General features: G+C 43.4%; 1 protein-coding gene across 1 annotated transcript; it reads left to right on the forward strand.

The window, feature by feature from the left end:
- The first annotated feature begins 292 nt into the window (after nucleotides 1-292).
- On the forward strand, nucleotides 293-8,012 carry insig2 (insulin induced gene 2). Its single transcript, XM_020635481.3, has 7 exons — nucleotides 293-442; nucleotides 1,546-1,752; nucleotides 1,954-2,126; nucleotides 3,798-3,922; nucleotides 4,133-4,299; nucleotides 4,821-4,920; nucleotides 5,608-8,012. The coding sequence occupies exons 2-7, from the start codon at nucleotides 1,631-1,633 to the stop codon at nucleotides 5,647-5,649; spliced, it is 729 nt and encodes a 242-aa protein (XP_020491137.1). The 5' UTR covers nucleotides 293-442; nucleotides 1,546-1,630; the 3' UTR covers nucleotides 5,650-8,012.
- The last annotated feature ends 8,324 nt before the right edge of the window (nucleotides 8,013-16,336 follow it).

Raw genomic sequence — 16,336 nt, forward strand, 5'->3', positions numbered from 1 at the left:
CTGAGAGATACAATAATAATCAAGTCCTTAGATATGCTAATAAACATGCTATAATAAACATAACATAGGTAATTAAAAAACAAATACAGGCTATTTATTTATTTATTTAAACATAGCGGTAACAATTGTGTTGGTATGTTACGTTTAACGTTAAGAATATTTCTCCATAAAGAGCTGTAAGTGTCTTTTTAAAGATCCAGCAGCTGTACTCTGTAAATAACTTCAGTCACGTAATCCGTTCGTTTTGTGTAACGCGCTGACGTCACCGCCTTCGACGCTGATTGATTGGGTGTTCGTTCAGCTTATACAGCCGGAAGTGTACACACGGTGGGGAGAGAAGGCTAATTAATATTTCTTGTTTTGTAGCCTAGCATCTCACTTTATCGTAAATATCTTTTTCTAATATGTAAGCGTATTTGTGGAAGGTATCTGTCGGCACAAGGTAAGAGCTCTACTTTACACCGGACACGGTGTTACGACGGTTTAAAGCTTGTTAAAACAAATGCTAACTGCGGCTAACTATACGGTATTTATCCATTCAATCAGACTAGAGGCTAACGCTAAGCTAACATAGCATTTCCGCTTCATCACAACCACTTGTTAGTTATTATCACAGGTGTTTATTTACCTATTTTAAAGAGTCAAGGAGAAGAGAACGATGCTGCTGACACTGCTCAATGATTATAAAAGCACATTTGACCTCAGCACGACAGCTAGAGGAGCCGAGTTTAGCTGGCTAAGTTTGTTTTTATGATAGAAAAAAGTGTTTTTTTAAGTTAAGCGTGTGAATCAGATGATCAAACAACGTCACACGACGTGAGCTGACCTCCGTATTAGCCTCTCATGTAACCTTATTATGACTGTATGAGGCTCAGAGAGGGGCTAAAGGTGAGTGAACTTGAACAGTTGTCTAACTCTGCCTCATCTCTATTTCAAACAGGTAAAAACGTGTAAAAGCTCAGGAACACCTGTGTAACTAAAACATTGTACACATACAGGTTTCTTTCCAATATATTCAAGATTCATTACACTTAAGGTGAAGTTCTTGAAGACTATTTGTTTTAATATTGATGATTACAGCTCAACAATCAGGTATCGCAAATTATTAGAATATCTCATAAGACCATGAGATGAGATTATCATGAGATAATGATGTTTTTATTGTATGTGGATTCATGGAGTCTCTGGATTGATTTGACTACTATCCTTGGTTTGAACCTGGTGGAGCAGTTAGGATTTTAAAGAAGTGGCAGACACACATGTAGTGTTATAAAAGTGTAGAGTTTGTCTCCTCGCCCTTAAAGATCTCTGTTGTCAGACAACATCTTTGTTTTGTCTTTTATTTCATTTGGTCTTTCCATGACAATAAACTGGACAATCTCATTTTTTTTCTGTAATAAAATTGTTTTAATGCTGTTGTTGATTCAAAAAACAGAAAAAAGTTTGTTTCCTGTTAACTCCAATCTAAAGAATTTCAAATCATAGCTTGTAACTTGTGTTCAGGCGGGTGTCTTCACTCTCTCTTGATTCTTTTTTTTTTTTCAGCTCAGTGTGTGATGTCAGGGAAACATATTAACCTCACCGGTGGACGTCATACAGCATCGAGTATTCTCCGGAAGTAGGCTCACGAATGTCCCTAACACTGACAGCCATGAGTGACAGCACAGTGACCAGCGGCCGGCAGCAGTGGTCAGGGTCCGGGCAGACGCTGCAGCCTCCCAGGGGGCCTTTTATCTCAGTCATCACCAACAGGTAAGCTGTTGGTTTTTTCTCTGCATAAACTCACCTCAGGTAGATCATCATGCTGACCAAAGGCAGGGACTCCCCCACTGAAGTTTTTCTTTTTGGTATTTCTGACATAGCTGAGGAAGAGAATGAATCACTTTCCGTTTCAAAAATTGAACAGGACACATTTTTCGATTCTCCTGACTGCCTTTCTTCTCTGCCATGTAGGACCACCAACCTGTTGATCCGCGGAGCCATGCTGTTCTCTGTGGGCGTGTTCCTGGCTCTGGTGCTTAACCTTCTTCAGGTGCAGAGAAACGTCACCCTCTTCCCCCCGGATGTCATCAGCAGTATCTTCTCCTCAGCGTGGTGGGTGCCGCCCTGCTGTGGCACAGCCTCAGGTATGTGAACGCGCTCCAAATTAAGTTCCTCATCCTTCCTGGTTTAAATTTTACTTTTAGAAATTAAAAGGAAATAGAAAGTTAGATGTGGGGTTTAGTCCCAGCTGGATATAATCAGGAGAATTCACCTGGAGCGAGTGGGAGGGTGATAATCTACCGCTGTGAGGTGCATGTGTGAACGACCAGATCAGGAGGATTTCAGGGGCAGTCTTCATGAAGTAACTTCATGAAATTTGGCTTAAGTCAAGCGTAGTTCGTATCATTTTTAAGGTGAAATATTAAAACTGTAGTCCTTTCTAATGTGTGTTACTGAAAAATTAAGAACAGCACAAAGAACAACTAATTAAATCAACAATAATAAGAGTGTTGAAGTGAGCTGAAGTCATAACACACTTTTAGGGAATGCTGGAAGGTTTCTAGACATGGAAGACAAGAGTGCTGATCTGAACTTGAGCTCCTCACTGGAAGGCAGAGTGTTTACGTTTCCCTGCTTCCTTTGTTTGTTCAGTTAAAGCGAGACCTTCAGATAAACCAGTTCAGCTCAGCTGTTAGTGAAGTGTCACAGTGCAACGGCACACAGAGCACGGCACTGTGAGACTCACAGAGACTCACCGGACTCAAGTTATGACAAAATGACAAAACCTGTTCTGTAAGATTCAAACATGCTCATGTGTCTCAGCTGACTGACACTGAAACCCTGCACTGTTATCATGTCATAACTTAATGAAAATGTAATGATTGCTTTTTAATTGTCTTAGCTGGAAGTATACTAGACTAAGTAATTCATTGTTTTATGTAATTAGTTTAAAAGTTTTGCCCATGGCAGTTTGAAAGAAATCTCTTATTGACCACGTAGCAGTCAGAGCACACACACATCTGCACGCAGTCTGCACAACAAGTCCGCCAGGACTTCAGCAGAGTAAGCAGCGTTATTGAAAACTCGTCCCCTGGGTGTGGAGCTGGGGATGGAAACTCAGCGCAGTGCAGCCTGCTCCCAGGGGGCTGAGCGGAAAGCACAACAGCCTGAGGCTCTCCTCCTCCCCCCACACACACACACAAACACACACACACACACACACACAGATACACACACAGATGCACACACACACTGAGCCTCCTGCAGGAACACAACGCTTCCACTTGTTGCTAATACACACACTGCGCTTTTCGTCCCAGGGGAGCTCTGCTGTAATTTGTTGACGGTGCAGAAATCTGTTTAATTTAATTCAAGGGCGGTTATAGGTTGTCAGGAACGTAGCTCTGATGCAGAAGTGTTTAATTCTATATCAAAATAGCAAGTAGCTGTTTCTGAAGGCAGCTTTTTGGATTTTGTTTGGCTTCATGTCTGCCTCAGTGACTGTAATATTAAAACTTTATGTAGAATCTTTCATTTAGGAGAAGTGCTTCACAAGGAAATTAAGTTACAGGAGTATAAATCAATATAAGCTAATTAAAAAACTGTAAATAAATGTTTAAGAGTCTGTTTGATATTTCCAACTCCCCCCCCCCCCCCCCCCCCCCCGACTCTCGGAGCCTGTGCATGTGTGTCCAGTAATCCCTCCATGTCAGTGTAAAACAATACAGAACTGATCGTGCACTCACAGCGGGCGTGAGCGCTGGATGTGCTGCCTGCTGTTAAATGTTTTGCTCTGTGTTCTCTCTGTCCTGCAGCGATGATCGGGCTGCTGTACCCCTGCATCGACAGCTGTCTGGGTGAACCTCACAAGTTTAAGCGGGAGTGGTCCAGTGTGATGCGCTGTGTTGCCGTGTTTGTCGGGATCAACCACGCCAGTGCTGTATCCTTAAAGACCGATGCCTTTGCTGCTGTTGTTCAACATGTTTATTTAAGATGGTAAAACTTAAACTGAGCAGTATTTGTTCATATCCGCCCTGGAGAGCTCTGGATTTACTGACAGTCTGTGTAAAATGTTGAGTCTTCCTTGTTATCACCACTGTGACTCAGCTATGTTTGGACTGCCCGATCCTTGACCTCTGTACTCCATCAGAAAGTGGACTTTGCCAACAACGTTCAGCTGTCTCTGACTCTGGCGGCGCTCTCCATCGGCCTGTGGTGGACGTTCGATCGCTCTCGCAGTGGCTTCAGCCTCGGGGTCACCATCGCCCTGCTGGCAACGCTGGCTACACAGCTCCTGGTTTACAACGGAGTCTTCCAGTAAGTTCACACACGTTTAGATGTCACTGAGACGAGAACTGTGGAAAAATATGGAGTAAGAAAACGATGCAGCTAATGTAAGGAAGATGCAAAGTAATAGTTAGATAAGAACAGGAAACGGTTTGTTTCTGTGTCTGTACCTTTAAATGTAAATGAGCTGTGTCTGACCACGCCCCCTCTCTGGAAGGGCTTGGGTGTCTCTGGCTTTCTCGCTCCATGTTCTATTGTTTACGGTGAGAAGGCAGACTCAGAGGGCAGAACAAACACCTAGCTGTGGGAGTGTCACCCACCTGGGGGAGGAGTTACTGCCCTTTGTGATGTCATGAAGGGAAACTCTCTAAACAGCCTGCCTGAGCACACATTTTCTGAAAAGTGGAGCAGGCAAAAGACGGAGAGGATGAACTTTTCTCATCATTGGGGGGTTTGTAGAAAGACTAGGGACACATATTAGTGTTAGAGAAACATGGTGAATATGTATCATATGTGACCTTTAAAGTGTTTCATGTTTCTTCTGCTCTCAGGTATACGTCTCCAGACTTTCTGTATATCCGCTCCTGGTTACCTTGCATCTTCTTTGCTGGGGTGATAACTATGGGCAACATCGGGCGGCAGCTAGCCTTGGTGAGAAATGGAATCATTTTCAATATATTCACTTTGCAAAACACTTTTAAATTACTATTCCACACACTGAGGGATCTTTGGATGGACTGTAAAGCATCACAAATATTTCCTTTAAAGAATAACTGAAGCCCAGAGTTTTTTTGCTGCAGTGCATCTTTCAAAAAATGCTTTTATAACGTCCATGTGTAATCATGGATGAGCCTGGGAGGGATTAGACACGCCCACTCACCCCTTCATAAATTTATAGGACACACGCGCACACACACACACACACACACACACACACACACACACACACACACGCAAGCAAAGGGAGGTTATTACGGCATGAACGACGAATGGAGAAGCAGCGCTGAAACTTTTGCAACATAAATTTATGTTTAACCCTAACCTTACACTGCTCCTAGTGGTCATATGCATATTACATCTCCCGGACGAGTAGCATTAATTTCTGTGGATGCGCACAACCGGCTCTCCGAACCCCTGCAGGATACGCAAGGCTACTGTATAAATACCCTGTACTCAGATGTCGAGAATTGGACCAGAATAGATCAACAACACTACTTACTACCTGTATATGGGGGGTAAGGGTTAGGGGGGTTAGGGGGGTTTTGCTACTCTAAGAAAGAGACCATGAAGGAATCCTGTACCTCATGTCTTTCCTCTCTGGTGTGTTTGTGTTTTCAGTATGAATATAAATTCATTCAGGAGAAGTCGCATCAGGACTGAGGGACGTGTCGGCTCCGCTCTGCTTATGAGGACTTTGCATCGACCTGAAGCCAGACGCAGGTAATCACAGGTAACACAGCGGGACCTGCTGACCCTGGATGAGCAAACAGGAGGTAACGAGCTCCTTACTGACTGATTGGTGCTTTCTGCCGGACGACACAGTATTTTCGATCCTTTTTTTTTTTGGAGAGCGGCGGTTGAACAAAGCGAGCAGAGTTTGTCATGTTTTTTTTTTTTTTGTTCATCGCTGCTTCTTTATCTATGCTCACCTGGAGAAAAGGGATTAGCGGCGGAGCGTCTATCGTTCTGCGGATCAGCTCGGATGTTTGAAACCTTTGGCTCCATCATGCCAAACACAGACACACGGGGGGGATCAGTTTGAAAGTCTGCTCTTATCTCCGGATTCTTTTACGTATCAGCAGAGAACACGCAGTCGGAGAACTTAAACCTAGACTGATATGCATCTATATAGCAGACCTTTTATTCTACATTATTAGCTTCTATATCTACAGTTGGATTTATTCTTGATAAAAGGAATGATGATGTGACTGTACACCTGTCTGTGAGGACTCAGTGTTCACCTGCAGGTACAGTATCATCGGATCCACAGGAGGAAAGACGAGCGCTTTCACATGAAGTACTTTTGTTTGAACGAACGTTTACTGTTGAATTTATCGATGCAGCTTGTAGAGTAAAGATGGAGGGTCACAAAAACATCAGGATTTATACAGCTTTTTAAAGCTAGTTTCTTTCTAAACATCTTATTTCCTTCAAAGATCCAGAGAAAAGGTGCTCAATGAGTCCGACAGGAGATGGACATTAAATACCGTATTAAAGAAATTGAGTCTCTGGTCTCAGATTGAACATGTTCTCACTCTAATTATTTTTTCTTTAACACATGAAGGGAGCAAAATATGAGAAACACCTTTCAATGTACCACACACCCACTACGCATTCCATATCCTCTCTCTGACCTTCTCAACAAAAACAAACATGTAGAAGCTTTTTTTTTTAAAGGTGGAGTCAATTGAAATTTTTGTAAACACAACAAACTGGGCCCCTCCTCCTAAACTCATCTCCCCCAGAAGCCCCACCCCCTGCAGGAAGTAGTGTGTACGTTTACTGCTTGTACCTACACTGCAAGCTAACGCACGCTAGCACAAGCTAACCACCGGTGTTTGTCACCTGCCTGTCCAACAGGAAGCAAACCAACTCCACGTCCACGGGTAAAAGACAACACAAGGTTCACCCTCGTTTTAGAACGAGCTTTATTCACTTGGTGTTTCTCCTCACTCTGATTATATTATCTCTTCTTTGCTGCTACGTCCACGTCCGTCATATTCTCCAGTTTGAATGGCATCCAATCGCTGAATTGTATCCTCTCCTAAACTCACCTGCTGCGCTGTCATCTCCGCCCAGAAACATCCTGAATCAACCAGAGCAGTAAAATTCAGTCAGAGGACAGAGTCTCTGTAGACACAGTCACCACCACACATGTATGGAGGCCCAGAAGGGATGATGGAGCAGCTTCACTTTAGGAGAAGTCTGTATTTTTTTTTTGAAGGAGGAAGCTTCTGACTCTACCTTTAACCCCGCCCAACATGTTCTCACTTTTGGTTCTTCTTCTCTAACACACGAGGGGAGCTAAATATTAGGAACACATTTCAACGTGTACACTTGATTTAAAAACGACCACACACCCACTATGACTTCTGAATATGAAGCAGGAGCTTTGTTAAAGCTAACCTTTAGATAACCCAGGTGGTCATCATGAAAGCTGTAAGTTTGACCCTCTGTATCTGACCATGTTAGATTCATACCTACAGATATAAACACGACAAACTGACTTCGGTTATCGAGGGTATGTTTTTACGTTGCGGTGTTTCATTTCTACGGTCATGAATATATTCTCATATTCGAGGCGGTTCAGATTGTTTGTCTACATCAGTGTTATCGTAACCCCAATGACAAACCTTGCCATGTTTTGTGTTTGAATATCTTCTCTGTATGTCTGCAGTCGGTGTTTTTCACAGCGGAGGGATTAACGGCGCTCCTGTAGACGCTCATGAATCAAAACGAAGGAGGAAGCGTGCAGACGTGTGTTCCTGTCTGTACCTACGTGGCGTCTTTAGGGGAAGTCTGTTATTATTTCAGATAATTAGGGTAAAAACAAACATGATGAATGATCAGTGTTTCGGTCAGATTCGATGATTGTTGAATTAGTATTTTTTTAGTTTGAGGATGGCGTGTTTTCTATTTGCGCTGTACAGACGTTTCTGATGTGACGGATTGTTCCAGTCGCTTTGTGAGGACTTGTAAAAACGAGGATTCATGAAAATACAAAATAAAGATCTTGTAATAAACCAGAGCCTTCTGATACCTCTGTTTAAACCACCGTACATGTGTCTTATACTGTATTTCAGATAGGATATGTAGTAGTGATGTAGTCAAGACCACATGACCCAAGACCAGAGTGCTCCGAGACAAGACAAAGACATTTAGAGGTCGATACCGAGATAAGACCAAGACAGGGCGAAATGCTAAAAAAGTTCGGGAACCACTACTGCTCTAAATTGCTTGAAAACTCAACGTTAATGTACAATTTAGAAAATGTGCAAGAGTTCGCCTGCAATTTTGTAAAATTAAAAAGGGAAAATAACTCAATATTAGGATTTCTATTTAATCGCTGTGGTATCGACACAGATCTCTAACGACCTGACGAACGCCAACAGGCTTGGCGGTTTCAACTCTTTTTCCTTACCTTCTCACCATAACTCCTCCCACACAGGTGTTCCTCTAACCGCTTCAGAGACCGCTCCCGTACTAAACGGAGGTCAGCTGGTCCCTACTACAGTGCACAGCGAGCACGCCACCTTCCCATAATAGTTCCAGGTATCAATATGGATTGATATCTAAACTTAAAGCTCTGGTGTCACCTTTAGATCACAAAGGGCGCAGACGTGTCGGCCTGTGATGCACACTCTGAAGGTTTGAAGCGCTTTAGCAGATAATGAAGTGGAGAGTCAACGTATCTTCTGGCACAAAACGGCGAAGCACGAGCTGCACACATCGTCCGCCACGGCGTTCCCTGCTAATGTGGATTAATGTGTGCTGTCTGCGTGCAGCGCCTGCAGACGCGCACGCTCACAGACCAAAGTAATTAAGATGAATAATCAGGATTTAAAGAGCCTTTGTTTGCATTTATTGCTAAACTCCAGGATAAGGACGGCGTTTGTGTGAGCTTAACGCCGCCGTGTGAGCCAATTTGCTGTGTGAATGTTATTGTTCAAGGCTAACTAGCTAGTAAAACAATAGGCGTGATGTGTCATAGCCGTAAGTGCTGCTCCGAAGAGCTAAACTCCCCGCCACTAATGAATTCATTAATCTCTCTATTTATTCCTGACAAGCAATTATCTCCTCCTGCAGAACGAGGGTCAGGAGGAGAAGGTTGAAAGCTCTCACAAACCTGCCGAGGAGGAAACGCCACACACTGCTGTCCTCGTACACCTGCTGCTGCCTCTTTTATCTTCTCTTTCATAATCCTGCCTTCGATGATCTGGGTGCTGGATTTTAAGCCTTAACAATCTTTTGATTTTTCTTCATTTTGTCTCAGGGGGACGAGGAAGCTGCCAGAACACAAACTCTTTAATTTCTTTGCGACCTTGAACTACAACATTTTACATTTAACAGGAAGAGACACTTATATTTTTTTAGCCTGCTACCACGATGCTAAAGACATCTTTGGTGGCCTTAAATCTTAGAAGCAGTTCAGCAAAATCGGAATCAAGTCGACTAACCTGAGCGTTTTCTGTTTATGAAACTGAAAGAAAAGTTACCACCTTAAGATGATGAAAGATAGAAACATCTAAAATAAGCTAATTTAACAAATTCCTCCTCCGCCGACTTCTGTCATGTCAGGTCAAAGTGTAAGAGTCGGGTCAGCTGCAGTGGAAGTCATCATCAGGCACAAAAGAGATTTGACCATTTCATTTAAAAAAAAAAAAAAAAAAAACTGTTCAAAGGGAGCTGTGAACAGCAGTGCCTACATATACCATGATGCATTGCTACAGCCACTGTTTCTCCAGTTTTCAGCTACATCAGGGTGATTTGTTGGTGTTTCAGCTTCCTTGAGGCAGAACAAATTGAATCATATATTACTTTCACACCTGAACTCCTGACAAACTTTTCAGCTGAGCTTCATGTGTGAACATGGTGACCTTTATTCTCTGTGATCGCTGCACGACCATGAAAACTCAACCACGCCACCTCTACCATCTCTGTGCTCTAATGAACCTGCTGCATTATGTTTCCTGTTCTCCAGTATGTTCTTCTCCGTGAGGTGCGTTTGTGTACAGCCAGGTCAGGAGAATATCGGGAGCTGACGTCTTGAAATTATCTAGATATTTTCAGGAGTGCATGGCTAGAAATTATTAAGTTGACATGTTGGACCCAGACTTCAGCGAGAACCTGCGAACTCCACAGTGAAGAGTCACAGCTTAGAATCCAGAACCTAACGAAACGTACCGCCGTCATTCAAGAATTTGTGCAGGATGAATTTTTCAAATCGAGCACACATCCTCATGGAACAGGAAGGGAAATATTCACAGATTATGTTTAACGTTTGCAGATAAAAACAAAGAAGAGAAACCGAAGGGGACATTTCTCTGCTTTTGGTCGTTGCACAGGAGGAGTTTGAGCCCCTCCCTCTTTTCTTATTTTCTTATTCTTCACGAAGCGGTTGGCTCTGCGAACATCCTCATCAGATGTTTGTGTGTGTGCTGCTTTGGAGAAGGATTGCATGGAGATCATGGACGTGATGCATTAGCAGACTCACATTTCCTGTAGTGCAGCCTGAGCTTTAATTAAATCCAAAGCTGCATTCAGTGGTGTTAACATGAATAATACACCTTCCTGCTTCACAACCAGCGCTCATTAATCACAACCCTCCACAATAAAACTGAATTTTAACCATTTTCAGGTGCTCTCTACTCGCTCTCACGCTGCACGAGGAGTCATTTTAAAGCCCACGATTTACATTTTTACAGTCTCGTTTTTTAAAACGTACCCACTGAGACTTCTGCCACATTTCTGACCCTCGGTGTAAAGCTCGCTCGGTCCTCCACTGGAGCTGGAACTCATAAAGTTTGACCTTGCACCCACTTATGTGTTTTTCACACATAGCAGAGCACAAAACCTATAAAAAGGCGTGCAGTAATGGCCGAGGACAGGCCGAACACGATGAAATAGGTGTTAGCGGGGGAGCCGCGGCGCTCCATCTCGCGCTCGTCTCTGAGGGATGACCGTCTAAACTGGAATAAAACCCTGTTAAACGGTGTCACAACATGAATCACTGCCCCGGGGGACATCCATCACGGCTTAAAAGGTGACCACAAATGATCTGTGAGCCACTAGATATTGATTACTCATGTGCTGCAGGTGTCAGGTTTAATGTTGCAGCGGCTTGATAGCGTCGCCTCTGACAGCCGCTGCCCTAACTCTCCTCTGATAGATTTTAATGGTGAAATATTGATTTCTTTCTGGCCAAGGTCTGCCAGCAAGGGCCAGATCATTTGTTGGGGTAATGCAGGACACTGTGAGCCCTGGTCCCAATCAATCATTCTGACAGGAAGCACCAAAGAGGAAAGAAAAAGGAGGTGAAGTTGCAGCGGATTCATCCACATTCAGGAGTTCCACTAAAGGAAAGAACCTGAAGAGTGTGTGCCGTTAATATGAATACTAATGATGTGTTTATTGAGTGGGAATGCTCTGCAAATCACAGCTGACGGGATAACAGTCGGAGAGCCTCAGGCTGCGAATGAGGATCTCGGAGAGAGGGTCTATATTTTATTTAAGCGTCTCTTTAAGCGTCTCTTTAAGCGCGGCCGGGGAGAGAGACTCAGGTAATGTGTTGTGTTACAACTCAGTGCTCGTTCCCCCCAGCCGGAGCGATAACACACCCGCTAATGGGAAGCCATCAATCACAATCAGCCGCCTATTCCACCAGTGTCTGCGCTCTCCTCGGCTCTGTGAGAGGGAGCCAGGATAGAGCTAATAATGGAGTTTTGTGGCTCAGCCTCCACATCCAGGAGTCATATTTCCAGGCAGGGCTTTGCCGTGTCAGCACGTCGTTTAATAAGAGAGCCACAAAAAACGGCCGTGAGGAGTGGTTAGGGCCCGGACGACGAGGCCTTCGCAGAGGGGAGGGCGGAATTAATGCGCAGCAGGTCTCAGGTGGGACCAGTGTGTTGGATGTTCGGTGCCAAAAGCAGCTAATTGGTTTTTCATTACAGTGTGTTCAGTCTGCTGTTGCACACACAGAGCCGAGCGGCGAGCAGACAAAGGACGAGAGGGAGAACCCAGAAATGAACAAGCGAGAGATACAAGAGGGTGTTTGTAGACATTTGAATTGATTTTGAGAAATTCAGGTTTTTTTTTAAATGTGACCACACGCACATAAATAAAACAGAATTTAACCTCAGTGTTCTTCTAACCACACAAGGAGGTCGAAGGGAAAGATTTTAAAGCGACTTGTCCCGCGGTGTCGTCTTTTCTTAAACACTTAAAGCTAGTTACCCAAGCTGCTAACACATGTCCTAAACATGTCACATCAATGAAACGTTGTTGTTGTTGAACCTGTGCGTATGTGTGTGTGTGCATGCAATGACCACTCAGCAAAAATTGTTATCTGATGCATGACATAAACGCAGGGTCGGTTCTAGAACAAATTGACTTCAAGTGAATCTGAGATTAATGGCAAAAAAAATATTTTGAAAGAAGCATTTCCACATGTTTGAAACACTTCATCATTTTAAACTTCTTATTATCACCTACAAAGCCCTCCATAACCTGTCCTCCCCCTACCTGTCTGAGCTCCTCCACCTGCACGCTCGGGTCTGCTGACCCAAGTCTCCTGCAGGACTAACCACCGGTCCTTGGGGGGGACACGGCCTTCTCCTTTGCTGCTCCCAGCCCTCTGGAACTCACTCCCAAAAACCATCAACCCCCCTCACCATCAACCTTCAAGAAACCCCTTAAAACTCACCTCTTCTACATCACCAACACACCCTGCTCTCATCCTCCTCCTCCTTTGTTCTGCGTCTTTGAGTCTTCAGAAAAGCGCCCTTAGAAACATTTGATTGACTACATAATAAATATCATGAGCTGTAAATGAATTAATTTTGTCCACAACAACATCTTTTTTTTTCAAATCTTTGGACAGAACTTGAGTGATTTTAGAGGAATATGTTCCTGCAGTTTGTGTTGATTTGCCTTCTCGAAAGTGTGAATGAATATATGACGGATGGCCAGAAGGGGGCGCACTACTACACATCTCAACCAGCTCCACTCACGTGTGAACACAACAACACAAATCTCACATCCTGACTGAGCTGCTGGAGGCGATCCTGCAGGATAAAGACGAGAGAAGTCAGACTGTGGCCGACATAAAGATACGTTACTTTATTATTTAAGGGAGAAAATGTAAGTTTAATGATTTGATATTTATCTATTTCTATAACGGCAACAATAATCCTTATTTTTGTTGCTGATGTTCTTCTAAATCAAATAAAACTTGTGATAAAAATACAGTAAAGCTGAGGGGTGATATGATTGGTGCTGTGTAAGGCAACTGATTGGATGTACACACACACACACACACACACACACACACACACACACACACACACACACACACACACACACACACACACACACACACACACACACACACACACACACACACACACACACACACACACACACACACACACACACACACACACACACACAGAGATCAGGAGGTCAAAGATTTGTCCGCAGACTAATGGTCGACTTCCTCCTCATATTGTTCCATCGTCTTCCGGCTGTCCGCCTGTAACATGTCTGTCAATCACAGGGTGGGGTCTGCATGTGGCACCAGGTTACCACGGCAACCGGGTAGCTTCAGAGCAAAATGCCAGGGCCCCGACCGAGCGACACACACACACACACACACAACCCCGAAACCCCAAACACACCAGAGGCCCCCGGAAAGGTGACTCCCTTTCAGAACTCGGGGGGCTTCATAAACTGCTTTTAACATTTTTAATGGATCAGTTTTTCCCGTTTTTGTTTTATAAATTATTTGGTCGACTTGAGTGTGAATTATTTTTGTAGCCCGATGCCGCTTTGTTGGACGCACGCTCGTGGGGTCGTAGTTCATATCCTTTGGACGGCAGCAGTGTCGCAGATCAAAGTGAGGACTTTGTGTTTGAGGGAACAATGGAGCGGTCATACATGGACGACTCTGCTTTGTGCCAAACGTTCAAGTCCCTGAATCTCCAAAGACCTGCAGCCGGTGGGAATCCAGCAGGCGGGGGCTCCGCTGCACAGACGGGTTCAAGACCAATGTCAACACACCGGGGGGGCAGTCTGAGCTCACAGACTCTTCTGATCTCACATTTTCAAAATCAGCGGCTCGATCTAAAGCTTTATAATATCAATCAACCTATCGCATGTTTTTTATAAAGCGCCAAATCTCAGCTGCAGTTTTCTAATCTCTCAGAGAAGAATGGGTGGAGACCAAACTCTGGTAAAGACGCAGCGAGGGCGTACAGCGTTAAGTGAAACACAGTTCGGTGTGACATATTAGCACTCAGATGTTCATCATAAGAAGTGTTCGTACGTTCTGGTCTCTGCTCATAATAAATCCAAGATAAGAATCTGAACACTCAGAGATGCGGCGCGAGAAAATCATTGCCAACGAAACCAGTTTTCCTCTGGTACAGCGAGCTTGTCGGGCACTCTTCTCTGCTGCTATGCGACACCTATTTCTAGCTGTTTTGGGGCGCGCATTAAAGTTATTTTATTTTTCAACTTTTCAGCTCAAGGCGTGGAGTCGCAGTCGCATTGTCACTTTTGGCTAAAGCAGCAAATCAAATCCAGCAGGAATTTTTACCTGCACTTTTTCTGACATTTTCTCTCCTCGTAGCAAAGCAGCGGCGAGAGCTCTACGTTTGCTTTTTCCCACTTATTTTATCTGGTCGCTCGTCGTTGCACGCAACCCCGCTCCAAAGGCGCCCCCAGCTGTTTTTTCCCTGAGATGCACTCAGGCGTTTTTGGCGTCTAGCACAACATGTTTCAAAAGTACGGTGGCTGGGAAGTGCAAAACAAAATGACAAAGTGTGAAACACAAAATTTTAGACAAATTCACATTTTGAAAAACATTTTTACATTTTATAAAATTAAATTACAAGACGTGAAAAAATTTACAATTGGCAGAATTAACCAAATATTGTCTTTAAGTCAGGATTCTGTCCTTTGTAAATGTTTTTGGGGTCTGGTAAAAGAGTTTTTGTTTTTGTAATTTTGTTTTTAAAATGTGAATTTGTCTCAAATTTTTCAAATTTTTCACACTTTGTCATTTTGTTTTGCACTTCCCAGCCACCGTACCTGTGGCCCCACGATACGATATCATACTGATACTTGATCTATTTTTGTTTTTTGAAAGAAAGAGAAAACAACAGGTTAGCCATCTTATTCTGTTAAACAGTATCTTGTGTTTTTAGGAAAGGGGCAGGTATTCTAAGTTTTCTTCTTCCTGCTCCTGTTTGCTCATGAACAGTGTTTCAGTATTATGAGACAATATTTCATCTTGTTTTATTGTGTTGAAACCGTACACTGAAATTAGCAAATAAATCAAAATATGAAATTAAATTAAATGAACGATACAATATTATTGCGATTTTAAACATTTTGCAATATGTTGAGAATTGCGATAAAATATTTAGATTTTCTCACTTTTTTAACTTCATATTAAGTCACCAAAACTAAACTAATCAAAAACTGTTTTGCCAAATAAGAAAACATTCTCCGTCTATTCATCTCACTTCAGTCTTTTTATTTCTTCACGACAGGAGTGAGACGGACCGACACTGTGATCAAAGAGGCTGCACGCTCCTCACAATCTGAACTGTTGGTGTTTCAGTCTAATCCAACATTAACTTGAATCTTTAACGATGCAACGTGTTCAAAATGAAGCGTGCAACCCCTTCAGTAATTAAAAAACGTAAAAAAGCAAATTTTCTTCTAATATAATAAAAATATCGATACTTAGTGGCTGTGAGACAATTTAATATCGCCATGAAAAATATCACAATACTACGCTGTATCGATATTTTCGCCCCACCTCGAATTATCAGAAAACTCAAATCAGCTCCGACTTTTCACTCCAGACGGATTTCAAACCTTCATCGGACAGATTCAAGTCACAGCTTTGTTTTTAACTTTTTATTGCCGTCAACTTTCCTGTTCCTTTCTTTACGTCCCCCGACCTCAAGGCCACAACAAAACGCTTACACTGAAAACAGCGTCCACAGACTAAAGGGGGTCTGACAGATCAAGCTGCTGTACTCGTCGACCTGTGAGTGAGAACGTGGCGTGAAAACATGTCGAACCTCTACAAAAACACGTGAGGGAGTGGAGGATCTGTGGGAGGATGATGATGGGACAGAAACTCTGAAGATGACAAAAGGAGAAGTCGGAGTTCAATCGCTCCTTAAAGATTTCTAAAAGGTGTCGGGGGAGCAGAGAGGGTCTTTCATCAGGACGCTCGTCACCACCACAGACATTTCTGAAAAAAAAGGACTCCTCCCTGCAGAACAAAGGCCGACTGTGCTCGTCCTCACACACACACACACACACAGTCAGT

Source organism: Labrus bergylta, chromosome 13 (genome assembly GCF_963930695.1).
Source record: "Labrus bergylta chromosome 13, fLabBer1.1, whole genome shotgun sequence".
Taxonomy (NCBI): Eukaryota; Metazoa; Chordata; class Actinopteri; order Labriformes; family Labridae; genus Labrus; species Labrus bergylta.